This window comes from Eubalaena glacialis, chromosome 2, assembly GCF_028564815.1.
Source record: "Eubalaena glacialis isolate mEubGla1 chromosome 2, mEubGla1.1.hap2.+ XY, whole genome shotgun sequence".
NCBI lineage: Eukaryota > Metazoa > Chordata > Mammalia > Artiodactyla > Balaenidae > Eubalaena > Eubalaena glacialis.
Genome location: NC_083717.1, coordinates 32,924,989 through 32,938,420, shown reverse-complemented (window position 1 = coordinate 32,938,420; position 13,432 = coordinate 32,924,989). Strand labels below are relative to the sequence as shown.

Genomic DNA, 13,432 nt, shown 5'->3' with positions numbered 1-13,432 from the left:
AGAGTGGCAACAGAGAGCCTGGCTGGAAAAAGGCATCAGTGGTATAGCTGGAGGGTCCATGGCTGGGGGGACATTCCCTAGATGTGTTCCCCGTAAGCCTCTGGGTTTCTGGCATGGTTCCCATTTCAGATACCCCACCCTGTTGTCAGACTGAATTAAGAGCGTCCTGATTTTTGGTTTGCAATACAAAGAAACATTTAGTCCCATGCACCCTGAGTATTCCTGCTACCCTCCCAACACACTGCATCCCGGCCCTCTGGTGGGTAGATGCTAGTGGCAGGGTTTGAGAGGAAGGTCCCAGAGAATGAAGATCGTCAACCACCAGCAGCCCAAAGATCCAAGAAGTCTCATTCCATCTGCCCTGGGTCCTGAGGCTCTGCCCCAACATGTGACCTCAAGGACAGGTAGACCCAAGGCAGGGCGCTCCCCCTGCGGAAGGAGGAAAAGGGAAGCCCTTTCCCATCAAGCCCAGGCCTCTCGATGCCTGGGAGACAGGAATGCCACTTGGAGCTTTGTCAAGAAGTATGGGGGGCTCCCCTGGAGGTCCAGTGGTTAAGACTTCGCCTTCCAGTGCAGTGGATATGGGTTCGATCCCTGGTCAGGGAGCTAAGATCCCACATGCCTCGCAGCCAAAAAACCAAAACGTAGAACAGAAGCAATATTGTAACAAATTTTAATAAAGACTTTAAAAATGGTCCACATCAAAAAAAAAAAATCTCAAAAAGAAAAAAGTATTGGGAGAGCAAAGAGAGAGGCAAGGCTGAATTTACAGTCAAAAGATGCTTGTGTTGTGAGGGACTGAAAACCCCTTCTAGCAGGGCTGGCAAATATCTAGCACATGAGCCAGCCATTTGGATCAGAATCCAGAACCCGTGGCAGACATTACTAATGGGTCACGGCAGTCTTTAAGGCTGAGCCTGTAATGGTCAACACAGCCCCAGGCAGTTACTCCCAGTCTGGCAGAACTGGTATCCAGGATGAAAGCTGTTTTTATCACTGCTTTAGTGTGCCCTCCCATTTTACAGATAGGGCAACTAAAGTCCAGAATAGGTTTACATAACATTGGAGTTGCCAGAGGCACCATCACCACCAATGATTGTGAGGTTTGCGACAGAGAAGAAGGGGGCAAGGGAGGTTGATAGAAAAGGGAGGGCTTGGGACTTCCCTGGTGGTCCAGTGGTTAAGACTCCCCACTCCCAATGCAGGGGGCTTGGGTTCGATCCCCGGTCGGGGAACTAAGATCCCGCATGCCTCATGGTACTGAAAAAAAAACCAAAAAAACAAAGACAATAAATAAATAAATAAATAAAATAAAAATAAATCTTTAAAAAAATTCCATTAACCCTTGGAAAAAAAAAGAAAAGGGAGGGCTTTTCTCACTTTCTCTACCCCCTCCAGTGGCAGAAGGAGCCCAAAAAGAAGGTGCTAGAAGCAAACCCTTGCCAGAGGGGTCCAGTAATCACCACTGAGGATGTCAGGTCTAGCCTGGACGCTTCGGGGTCCATAGTGTGTGAGGAGTTGCACTGTCCTTCTAGAAGGTGCAGTCCCGTGGTGGGGACCTGGCTCGAGTTAAGGGAGTCCTTTCACCCAAGGGCCGAGGGCAGTTCTCCAGGGATGAAAAGAGCCAGCCTCAGAACTTCAACATTTACCAGTCCAACTGCTGGGGACCCAGCTTAGTGAACAAAGATCTTTACCCCCATCTCGCCAGATGATTACCCAGCCAAGGGTGGTACCACTGAGTCCTTCCCATCTGCAGGTACTTTCTCCTGCCCACTGTCTTTCAGTTTTGCTTCTCTGCAACTTTTCTTCTTCCTTTAGAGGTTTGTAGTCAACTGGCTGGATCCCTGTCTGTCGATTCCATGCCGCTTACATTTTCTCTCCTTACTTGAACCTCTCCACCTTCTCTGCATTCTGGGAAGATTTCTCAAGTTCGCTTCTGTGTCACTCATTTGATTTTCTGAGTCTCTTATCTGCCATTACTTGCATTCATGTCCTCTGATTCAACACTCTTATCTTTCGTTTCCAAGAAATCTTTCTGATCTCAGATGATTTCCTCTTCCTGGTTGCTTCTTGCGGTTCGGTCAATGCAATATATATTCGCCTGAATCTTGGTGAAAAATAAAACAGGTGTTTTCTAAAATGTTCTGTGTCTTGCAGCAAAGCTACCTTAGAAGGAATCATTCCTGTTTCTTCAGGATTGTCTCTTTTCAAACTGAAAGAAGAGAGACCCATGGATGTTTAGACCCAGCTCAGCCCTCAGGTCCTCAGCCCACTATGGTCTGGTTGACCACCAGACGCCTGTCCTCACGTGTTGGCAGCCTGAGAGGAATGGGATTGCTGCCACCAGATCCAGTTTGGAAGGTCCCAGAAAAGGACTTGGATGGCTCTGGCTTGGGTTATACCCCCACCCTATGCAAAAATGACTTTGGCCAGGGATGAAGGACTTTGGTAGATCTAATCCAGGATGACTGCTCAGCCTTGAGGGTTTCCCTTTTAGTCCAGCTGATGTAACGCAGGCTATGTTAATTGACCCTAATACTTTAAGAAGCAGCCGAGGTGAGGTCAAGGAGGAGATGACCTCCCCCTACAAAGACTGAGAAGGTTGAATAAACTGCTAAGAATTTTGTCCCACCTTGGCACGGGGTGGGGTGGGGGGCGTGGAGGTTTATAAGGAATGACAGTCGCAGCTTTACCCTTTGTAGCTCTTCGTAACTAAGGGAGGAGAGATGTCAGCAGATTGCTGGCAGCAGGAGCAGCTAGTAAGAGAAATGTGTAGGACTTTTAGACTTAGAAAAAAATTTAGACCCTTGGGGATTGAATTAAGCTATTCGTCATATCTGCTGACACTTGCTCATGTAGTTTTTAATTTTGGATTGTGAGCTCATTTTCAGTGAGGGGGTTATCTTTGAATATCTTGTAGAGCCTGGTTGACAGATGCCCTTCCAGAAAGGTCTTGCACTTGTTTCCACCAGTTGCCCCAGGAGCATTACATCCTGTGACCACACTAACACTCTTTGGGCTTCCCAGACCACAAAGGTAGTAGGTATTTGTCTTCCAAAACCACTGGAAGGGCAAATAATACACTCTCAGGGAGCTTGATACTCTCCCCATGCTCCCCCCTCACAGCCTGGGCTAAAACAGAAAACTTGCAATCTTCCTTTCCTGGTGGGTAGATTTTTCTAGGCCACCTTTCACTGAGCCTATAACCCTTCAAGGGTCCAAGCTTTACATGGGGGTCTCACTCCAACTCCCTCCACCTGCAGGCCCAGGCCTGGTCTACTTCTCTATTGAAACCAAGGCACTTGGTTTCCAAGAGCAACAGATGCCCTAAAGGCAGCTAAAGCATCAACTGGTTTCCAAATTTCTCTTCATTTTTGGCTCCTGGAAATTTTCCGTATATTTTTTGCCCCTAGTTTTTTTTTTTTTTATTGAGATATAATTCGTATAACATAAAACTCACCATTTGAAAGTGTACAATTCAGTGGATTTTAGTATATTCACTGTGTAGTGCAACCATCACCACTGTCTAATTCCAGAATATTTCCATCACCCCAAAAAGAAACCCCATGCATATTAGCAGTCACTTCCAATTCCCCCCTATTTCTACCCCCTGGCAACCACCACTCTACTTTCTGTGTCTATAGATTTGGCTCTTCTGGATATTTCATATAAATGAAATCCTACAATGTGTGGACTTTTGTGACTAGGTTCTTTCACTTAGCATGTTTTCAGGAGTCATCCATGTTGTAGCATATATCAGTATTTCATTCCTTTTTATGGCTGAATAGTATTCCATTGTATGGATAGATCACATTCTGTTTATCCTTTCATAAGTTCATAGACATTTGGGTTGTTTCCACTTTGGGGCAATTATGAGTAACGCTGCTCTGAATATATGTGTCCATGTTTTTGTGTGAATGGATTTTCTTCATAGCTTGTGAACTTGGCAGCACATTGTTTTTAAGTTTGTTATATTTCATCCAGCATTTCTAAGAGTTTTATAATGTCAGGTCTTCAGGTATTATTGGGAAAAAAGTTGCAGCCCATTTTTCCTCAACGTCAGTCTTCCAAAGCTTTCCTTGTTCCCGTCACAAGCCACCCCGTCCTTCATCAGTCCCTCCATCCTTGGCTGTTGGTGTGCTGGGGAGACAGTGATGGGTGTGCCGTGGTCCAGCCCTCAGGGAGCTCGCAGCCCGGTCGGGGAGACAGCCACGGACTCAGACACCTTCAGACCCAAGTGCCTTCTCAGTCCCTCCTCCCTCCTCAGGTCCGACGCCTCCTTATATTGTGATGATGTGGACATTCGCTTCAGCAAAACCATGAACTCCTGCAAAGTGCTGCAGATCCGGTATGCCAGCGTGGAGCGGCTGTTGGAGAGGCTGACGGACCTGCGCTTCCTGAGCATCGACTTCCTCAACACCTTCCTGCACTCCTATCGCGTCTTCACCACCGCCGTCGTGGTCCTGGACAAGCTCATCACCATCTACAGGAAGCCCATCAGCGCCATCCCCGCCAGGTGGGCAGGCCTCCTCCTCCTCCCGGGCCGACCCGCAGAGCTTCTGGGCCCAGGAGGGAGACCGAGCTCGACAGCGGGCTGGAACCTGAGCTGGGAGGATGAGGGGCACCCCCGCCCCGGGAGCCAAGCCTGCCCTTTGCAAAGAGGTGGGGGAGGGCTGACCTGCCTGATGCTCCTGCTTAGCCCCAGCTTTCTCCCATCTCCCAGCCTGGGTTCCTGGGGTGGGGTAGAGTTTGGGGGGGGGGGTCGCCTCCTCCACAGGACAGGGTTTCCCCACCTTCCCCATTTAAGAAAGGGAAAAAAAGAGGAAGGGCGGAGTCAAGGAAGGAAGGGAGGGAGAGAAAGAGACAGAGAATCATATCCCCTCTCTGCTTCGATCACGTCCTTCTCTGAAGAAGAGAGAGACTCCCTTTTTGCACACTTGGGGTGGTTCCACCTATGGAGGGCTGGCCACCTTAGCCTTGGCTTCAAGGCCATCTTTTCCATCTGCGTTGTCACAGCTCAGCCCTGTGGGGGGCCAACTGGGACCAGAAAGGTCAAGAGACTTGCCCCAGGGCTCCTGGAAGTCTGTGGCAAAGTGGGGACTTGAACCCAGGGCCCTGGTCTCGTGGAGCCCACGCGGCCACCCTTGTCTGAGTCTGGGCGACAGGCAGGGCGGAGGTGCCCCCCTTACATTCCTTTCCCACCTGTCCTCCTCACGTCCCAGCTTTTACCAGCCTTCAGCTGCCCACCCCCAGCCCGGCCAAGCTTCGAGGAGCCTGGTGGGGTCACTGTGAACCCAGGGTCCCTGCCAGGTTAGAATTCTAAGGGCAGGCACATCCCACACGGCAGGGTCAGGCACTAGACTGGCCGAGGCCCGGGGCCAGCCCCAAGAGCCAGCCTCAGAACTTCAACATTTACCAGTCCAACTGCTGGGGACCCAGCTTAGTGAACAAAGACCTTTACCCCCATCTCGCCAGATGATTACCCAGCCAAGGGTGGTACCAACGAGGCACCAGGGGGCAGGTCAAACCCAGCAAGACCCTCCCCGCAGCCCAGTTTGAGATGGGTGAGGAAGGTAGCTATCAGTCCTCACCCAGCAGAGGGGAAAGTGAGGCACAGAGGAATGAAGGACCTGCCTGAGGCTACCCAGCAGTAGGTCAAGTTCAGGGATCCTGATGAACCTCACTGCTCCAGGAGGGGCCTGCCAGGAAAGGAGGCGGGCCAACTGGTGCTTTCCTCTTCTGCCTGAACCTCCGCCTTGGACGCCGCTGAGTCCTCCCCCACCCCCCGGGTGAGACTGGGGCTGGGGCCTCGGCTCTAGGGCTGCCTGGAGCAGAGTTCCTGAGCCACACCAACTCCCAGGGCTGCCTGGAGGCCGGGCTGGTCCCAAATGGGAGCCCAGGATACAAGGGGGGGGGACAGGGAGGCCTGCAGACTCTAACCATCCCCCCGCCCCACCCCACGCCTCTGCTGCCAGAGCAGGCCAGCTGCCCAGAGTACACCTCCGTCCCCTCCCCCAGCCCCTCCCTGTCCCCCTCCCCACCCAGTGCTCACAGTTTACCTGCTAAACCTCAGCAGCCAGCTTCCCAGGGCTCTGAGAGAGCAGGAAAAACCGCCCCATCCAGGATGGAGTCACGCCTGAAAACCAATCGAGGTCATTCCCGAGGGATCCAGCAGGTCACCCCCCAGAACCTGGGAACCCCCTGGGATTCCACCCAGCAGGCAGAGCCTGTAGTGGGAAGAGGCAGGTTCAGATCCCAGCCCTCAGCCCTACCGCCTTGACCAAATCCCTTCACCTCTCTGAGCCTGTTTCCTGTCTGTGAAATGGGAATACGAGCACCTTCCCCCTGGGGCAACCGTGAGGATTAAGGGCTGAGGTCTGTCCCATGCTGAATACATTCCATGCATGCAAGCTGCTGTTTGTGTTATCATGTATGTATCACCTGTTCCCAACCCGGCCGTGAGCTGTGGGCCCTGCCTGCAGACGGTAGGAGCGTGGCCGGGGCTGCGGGGAGCCTCCCGCCCCCCAAGTTTACACCTGAGGCTGATCAAGCGCCCAGGTGGGGTGGAAAGGACACTGGGTTTAGAGTCAGGAGGCATCAAATGAGTCACTTCCCATCTCTGAGTCTCAGCTTCATCCATAAACTCTCTGGACCTGGGTGAGGAGGACGTCAGAGATGTTGGTGACACCGAGCCCATGCGGGGGACAGAGAGAGGTTTCTCAGAAGCCTGCAGGTCAGGAAGACCCACAGCATCACGGGTCAGCTGCTGCTGCTGACCAGAAGGATACAAAGAGGGAGCATCAGGCAGACCTACCGTGCCACCAAAGTCCCTGCCCCCTCCCAGAACAGGACACTTGGGCCTATAGACACCTGGCCACAGACCATTTAACTACCCGGCCCCTTGGGCGTGGCCTCCTCTCAAACCTGCCCACTCAGAGGACCAGCCCGGCGGTCAGGGAGCATGAGGTTGAGGGAGCCGCTCAGCTGCCCCGCTGAGCCCCCCAGGAGACAGGGGACCCCCAGGCCCAGGCCAGCAGCCAGGCCTACACTGACCGTTTGTTTTCATCCCCTCCCTGGCCCTCCCCACAGGTCATTGGAGCTCTTGTTCGCCAGTGGCCAGAACAACAAGCTCCTGTACGGCGACCCCCCCAAGTCGCCACGCGCCACCCGCAAGTTCTCCTCACCCCCGCCCCTGTCCATCACCAAGACGTCATCCCCGAGCCGCCGGCGGAAGCTCTCCCTAAACATCCCCATCATCACAGGCGGCAAGGCCCTGGACCTGGCCGCCCTCAGCTGCAACTCCAACGGCTACACCAGCATGTACTCGGCCATGTCGCCCTTCAGCAAGGCCACGCTGGACACCAGCAAGCTCTACGTGTCCAGCAGCTTCGCCAGCAAGATTCCAGATGAGGGCGATATGAGCGCTGAGAAGCCCGAAGAACTCTCAGCTCCCAGCAAGCAGAGTGAGTGGATGCGAGGGCCAAGCTGCCCCCTTGCTCACGGGCCCACTGAGGCCGGCCCCGCCCTGCCAGGCTCCCACTGGGAGGCTGGGGGGTCCTGGCCAGATGGTGGTGGCAGTGCAGAACCTGGGCAGGGGAGAGGCAGGCAGAGATGCCCAGGAAGTGGGATGAGTGTCCCTCCCGCTGCCCTGATGACAGCTTCCTCTTGCATCCTTGTATCTGTCCATCTCTGCAGTGGACGTGTCCTGGGCCAGGCCCCAGTCAGGGCCTAGGAGAGAAGAGGGCATCAGATGGGGCTCCTGCAGCCCAGGATTCACAGTGTGGCTGAGGAGCAGGACCAGACACGGAAACATGGGCGCCTGATGCATGTGGTGTTAGAGGGATGCTCGAGGGACCCCGAGCATGGAGTGGGGACGCCATCGGGAGAGTCTGAGAAGGCTTCCTGGAGGACCTGTTAGATCTAGATTTGTCACCAGGAGGAAGGGAGAACATTCTAGACAAAGGGAATGGAGTGGGCAAGACTGAGAAGCAAGGAAAAGCATTGTGTGTTCAGGCAACACTGTGAAACCCAGCACACCTGGAACGTTGGGTGTGGGGCAGTGGCCGGAGGTGATGCCGGGCAGGCTGGGCCCTCCCTGCCCTCAGAAGCCCGACCATTCTAGAATGGCATTTGTTGGGAGGATTGTCTGGCTGTGTCTTAGGTTGGGTCAGCCCACATCCTGGGTGACACCAGCCTTGTCTTGGTTAGCACACATGTGCATGCATACATACACACATGCGTGTACACACACGAACACACAACCCTGGGCTGGATGGAAGCCCCAGCCTTCGAGGAGGAGGCCTTAAATTTTAAGATAGTCGGAAGTTCTCTCCTCTGAGTTGAGAAGAGGGAAGTCAGCGGGACCACCAGCAGAGGGCAAAGCTGGGGAAGGGTAAAGCCCCCAGGAGCTTCCGGTACCAAGTGACATTTACTGTGGCGCATACAGTAAATAGGGGACATGCGCAGACGAAAGTCAGTAGTAACCAAGGTAACAGCTGACCAGAGAGCCCCAGATGCCGTCCCGCAGGAGTGAAGGACGGAATCCCTGGCAGGGCAACGTCAGGGGGCACAGAACTCCATCTGCCACAACCTGCAGTGAGTCCAGGCCTGGCGCGTGATAAAATGTGATGCGAGACAGTCTTGAGAAGTCATCTCATACTGGGCTGCTTTTTTTTTTTTTTTAATTGTTTTAAAAATTTATTTACTTTATTTATTTAGTTTTTGGCTGTGTTGGGTCTTCGTTGCTGCGCTTAGGCTTTCTCCAGTTGCGGCGAGCGGGGGCTACTCTTCGTTGCGGTGCACGGGCTTCTCATTGTCGTGGCTTCTCTTGTTGCGGAGCACAGTCTCTAGGCGTGCGGGCTTCAGTAGTTGTGGCACGCGGGCTCAGTAGTTGTGGCTCGCGTGCTCTAGAGCGCAGGCTCAGTAGTTGTGGCTCGCGGGCTCTAGGGCGCAGGCTCAGTAGTTGTGGCGCACGGGCTTAGTTGCTCCGCGGCATGTGGGATCTTCCCGGACCAGGGATCGAACCCGTGTCCCTTGCATTGGCAGGTGGATTCTTAACCACTGTGCCACCAGGGAAGCCCCTCATACTGGGCTTCTTGACCAGTGATCCAGGCGACCCTGAACCTGTCTAACTGTGCACCAGAGTTTGTGTGTGTGTGTGTGTGTTTGTGCACGCCCACATATGGACATTCTTTTCTAAAGAGAAGACCTATAGCTTTCTTTGGCTTCTCACAAAGGTCAGGTGTAACTCCACTTACTTTCTAGTTGGGGAAACTGAGGACCAGAGAGGTGAAGAGTTTTCGACCAAGATCTCACCATGCCAGAGCTGGACTTTTGATATAATTCATCCGCTTTCCCCAAAGTGTGTAAACCATGAGTCTCCCAAGATTTAGGGGGACTGCCCAAACCAGGACACTTTTGATAGTGACCGAGTGCATGGGACAAGAGGTATAAAGCAGGATTTTATATCCTAGACGGTCACCCTAACTAAGATGCTTCACACACACACCAAAAAAGCGGGGAGTGCGGTAGTACCCTGCTACTCAAAGTGTGGTCCGTGGACCAGCCTCGTGGGCATCACCCCTCTCGGGCCCCACCCCAGACCTCTGAACCAGAATCTGCATTCTAACAAGATCCCCAGGTGTGCCCATTAAGGTTTGAGGAGCCCTGGCAGAGCAAAAGCCACCTTGGAGATTGACAGGCCCATCAGCGAGTAAAAGGTCTGATGGGGCCCTGTGGCAAATGAAGCTGTTAAACTGTCCTCAACAGGTATATCCCAAACCTACTCCGTTCGCTTCGTTAAATTCTAGACCCGCATTTAAAAGTCATTGACGATTTGAGAAACATCAAATTGTTTCCTTCTTTTCTCCCAGGCTCGGAAGTCTGCATGAGGGAAGAGTCAGATAACGATCAAAACCAGAGTGACGAAGGTGACACTGAGACATCACCAACCAAATCGCCAACAACACCAAAATCGGTCAAAAGCAAAAATTCCTCAGGTACAATCCACCAACCCGAAACCACAGGTCAGTTCCAGAGGACATGTGCCATCCAGGCGGGGAGAAGGCGGCGGGTCAGGCTGAGGAAAGGCCAGTGGGGGTCACGCCTTCTGTTTTATGAGTGACTCCTAAGTGCAGGAACTCAGCTGCACTTCACAACCCCGGGGGCTGCAACACCGGCTGGTAAATCCTGTTCTTCAACTCAGCAGGATCACTCCCCTGACCTCAGACAAGACCACCTAACCCACCCAACACAGATGGGCAGGAAGGCCCAACATTTGGCTTCATTCATGGAAAGATCCAGGTTCAGAAGGTGTTTCCTGAGCTGCTGCTACATGTCAGGCTCTGGGCCAGGCTCTTTAATAACATCCGACACCTTGCAGCGGGGCCGGGGCATTCCTGTTTTTTCATCTAAGGGAAAAGTCTCCGAGAGGTTGTGGTGATGCCCACCCAAGTCTCAGACTCGTGATCCTGGAGGGTTCTCGGGGAGCCACTGGGTCTCTGGTTCCCGTAAAGCACTTCCCCACATACAGGGGGGCTCGGAGGTACCCAAAGGTGAGGCATAAGCTTATGGAAAGCCCCTGGTCCCACATACAAGGTGCAGCCTGAACCCCGAACTCCCCAACTCCCCAGGCCCTCTGAGGAGACCCAGTAAGTCACAGGGTCACCCACCTGCAGAGAGAAACTGCCCAGACACACTGCAGGCCTACCACAGCCTCTCAGGTACACGGAAGCAGATCTCACAGACAGCCAAATTCCAGAAATCAGCTTTGAGTTTTAAAGTCAGTCATTTGAGCCTCACTGCATAAGTGCTGTTACTTTCTCCTAAGGATGGATTGCTCTCCAGAGATTTACAAGCTGAAGCTTAAGGTTTCTGGAGTGAGATTCTGCTACTATTACTGCTAAAAAAATAATGATTATTATTAATTGCATTGATATTCCATGGCATATATATTGGGTCGGCCAAAAAATTCATTTGGGTTTTTCCATAAGATACAGCTTTTCACACAATACTAAGTACTTTCATCTGTGTTAACTCCTTTCATCTTTACATCCACCTTTTGAAGCAGGTGTTAATATCCCTATTATCCAGAGATTATTTTGACTCAGAGAGGTTAGGTAATTTACCCAAGGCCACACAGCTAGTACAGGGGGTGAGGACTCGGAGTGCAGTGCTCTTTCCACCCCACCGTGCCAGGGAGACCGTCAGTATGAGTTATCCATGGCAGACACTGGACAGGTTATGTGTTCATTCCAAATAGACTGAAAGGGTAAGAAAACTCACGATGCTGTCCTCAAGCAAGGCTGTGCCCAGGTGGGCCTAAGAAGTAAAGGGTTTGGAGCTGTAGAGGGATGGAAGGGGTGGAGGGTTGGTGGGACCTTCTCATCTCAGCAGGAGAAGCAGAGGGGGGCAGGGGCTTTCCCTACTCTGAGGCAGCCCTGGGGTGACATGGCATGGCATGAGCGTGTCCCTTCCTGGGGACCCCAGCAGGGGAACAGACCCCGCTGCCACCGCCTGACAAGTCGTGGGTGCAGTGAGCCCAGCCAGCCTGTCTTGGGCCCCTTCTAGCCTCAGGACCCCTGGTTTCCTGAGCCGAGGGCTGGACCAGGAAGGGCTGAGGAGTGGTTTCGTGCTCTCCACAGAGTTCCCACTCTTCTCTTATAATAATGGAGTCGTCATGACCTCCTGTCGCGAGCTGGACGGTAACCGCAGCGCCCTGTCAGCAGCCTCTGCCTTTGCCATAGCAACTGCAGGCGCCAACGAGGGTACCCCAAACAAGGAGAAGTACCGGAGGATGTCCTTGGCTAGCGCAGGTATGGGGGATCGCTCGCGGCTGCTGATGACAGCCGTGGCCCCAGGGACTTGTCCCCCTTCGAATGTGGAGCGCCTGCTGCCCCAGGGCTTGTTCTGTGCTGAGCCTCCTGCCTGGAGGCCCCTTCCTCCCCACCCACCCCCTCTGCTACTCCAAACCTCTGCTCAGAGTCAAGCCCACTGCCCACAGGAAGCTCTGCCATCCCCACCACCTCCCACTGCCACGACGTTGGTCCGGCAGAGAAGGGGTCCCGGAGAGCTCTGATCCAGTGTGGCCCTGTCTGGAGAGGCTGCCAGACGCCTCCAGCAGCCCCTGAAAGATGCTGAGGTCTGGGAGAGGCGGGTGTGTATGGACTGTGTCCACAGAGAAGTCGTGACATCCAGTCTCATTGGTCAGAACCTGGGATGGTTGTCACATATTTTCTCATCCCCTGCCCATAGCCCTCCCGCCAGCAGCCAGGCGGGGCAGCCCGACTTCCCCAGATCTGGGGTCTGAGTCTGGACTAGAGCCCAGTGCTGTTTCTTATCCTCGCATCCCCTCTCTTGCCTCTGCACGTGTGCCGCCAGGCTTTCCCCCCGACCAGAGGAACGGAGACAAGGAGTTTGTGATCCGCAGAGCAGCCACCAATCGCGTCCTGAATGTGCTCCGCCACTGGGTCTCCAAGCACTCTCAGGTGGGTGGGACTAACCCCGGGGCGGGCTGCTGGGAACCCGAGGCCACTGACCCCAGGAGCCAGCCACCCTGATATTCTCGGGAGGGCCTGCTCAGATCCCCTACAAGGGGACCTAGGACATTCCAGGGGACAAGGGGCCTCTGCTCTCCGCCTCTGTCTACAGCAGGGATACCTCCCAGAGCCTGGCCCAGCGGTGTAGCGGTCAAGATCAAGGGATGCTCCTTGATCTTGCCCAGTGCCTTCTACCTCTGGGTCTGGAGGCTCCACTGACGCCCGGCCAGGCAGCTAGGGAAGAGGGGAATGAGGCGGGCAGCCTGCCATGGGCAGGAGTCGAACCCTCAGCCTCCTCCTCTGGCCGGGCTGGGACCACCCCAGGGCAGCTGGAACAGTAGCCACAGCCACCCTCCCTTCTTCCCCACAGGACTTTGAGACCAACGACGAGCTCAAATGCAAGGTGATCAGCTTCCTGGAGGAGGTCATGCACGACCCGGAGCTCCTGACCCAGGAGCGGAAGGCTGCGGCCAACATCATCAGGTAAGGGCTGAGGTCAGCCTGCTGGGATGGGGCCCTGCCCTCGGCCTCCGGACGGCTGGCCAGAGGCAGGGAGGCAAGGAGGGACGGTCCCAGGCCGAAGGACTGCCTCAGGCAGGTGTGCTGGGAGGATCTCGGGGCAGCCAGGCTCTGGAGTGGGCTGTCCATGTGTTGTTCTCCCCTCTGCCTGCCCCCGTCGGACCTTGAGCCCTTGAGGCAAGAAGGGTGTCTGCTTCTCCATCCACACCCACTGCAAACACCTATCTAGCCCATGCCGTCCTGCGTGGTAGCCACTAGCGACATATAGGTGTGAAATCTCAATTAATTAAAATTAAATAAAATTTAAAATTCTGGGACTTTAAAGTTCTGGGACTTTCTGGCGGTCCAGTGGTTAGGACTCTGAGCTTTCACTGCAG

The 13,432-nt window shown here is 54.1% G+C and overlaps 1 protein-coding gene across 1 annotated transcript in view; it reads left to right on the top strand.

Moving 5' to 3' along the window:
* The window catches only part of RASGRF1 (Ras protein specific guanine nucleotide releasing factor 1), a 106,950-nt gene that overhangs the window by 67,188 nt on the left and 26,330 nt on the right, over nucleotides 1-13,432 (top strand). Inside the window, exons 14-19 of the mRNA XM_061181703.1 lie at nucleotides 4,268-4,516; nucleotides 7,090-7,463; nucleotides 9,873-9,998; nucleotides 11,643-11,813; nucleotides 12,379-12,485; nucleotides 12,907-13,019. Coding sequence (XP_061037686.1) covers nucleotides 4,268-4,516; nucleotides 7,090-7,463; nucleotides 9,873-9,998; nucleotides 11,643-11,813; nucleotides 12,379-12,485; nucleotides 12,907-13,019 — 1,140 coding nt within the window. The remainder of the gene's footprint in view (nucleotides 1-4,267; nucleotides 4,517-7,089; nucleotides 7,464-9,872; nucleotides 9,999-11,642; nucleotides 11,814-12,378; nucleotides 12,486-12,906; nucleotides 13,020-13,432) is intronic.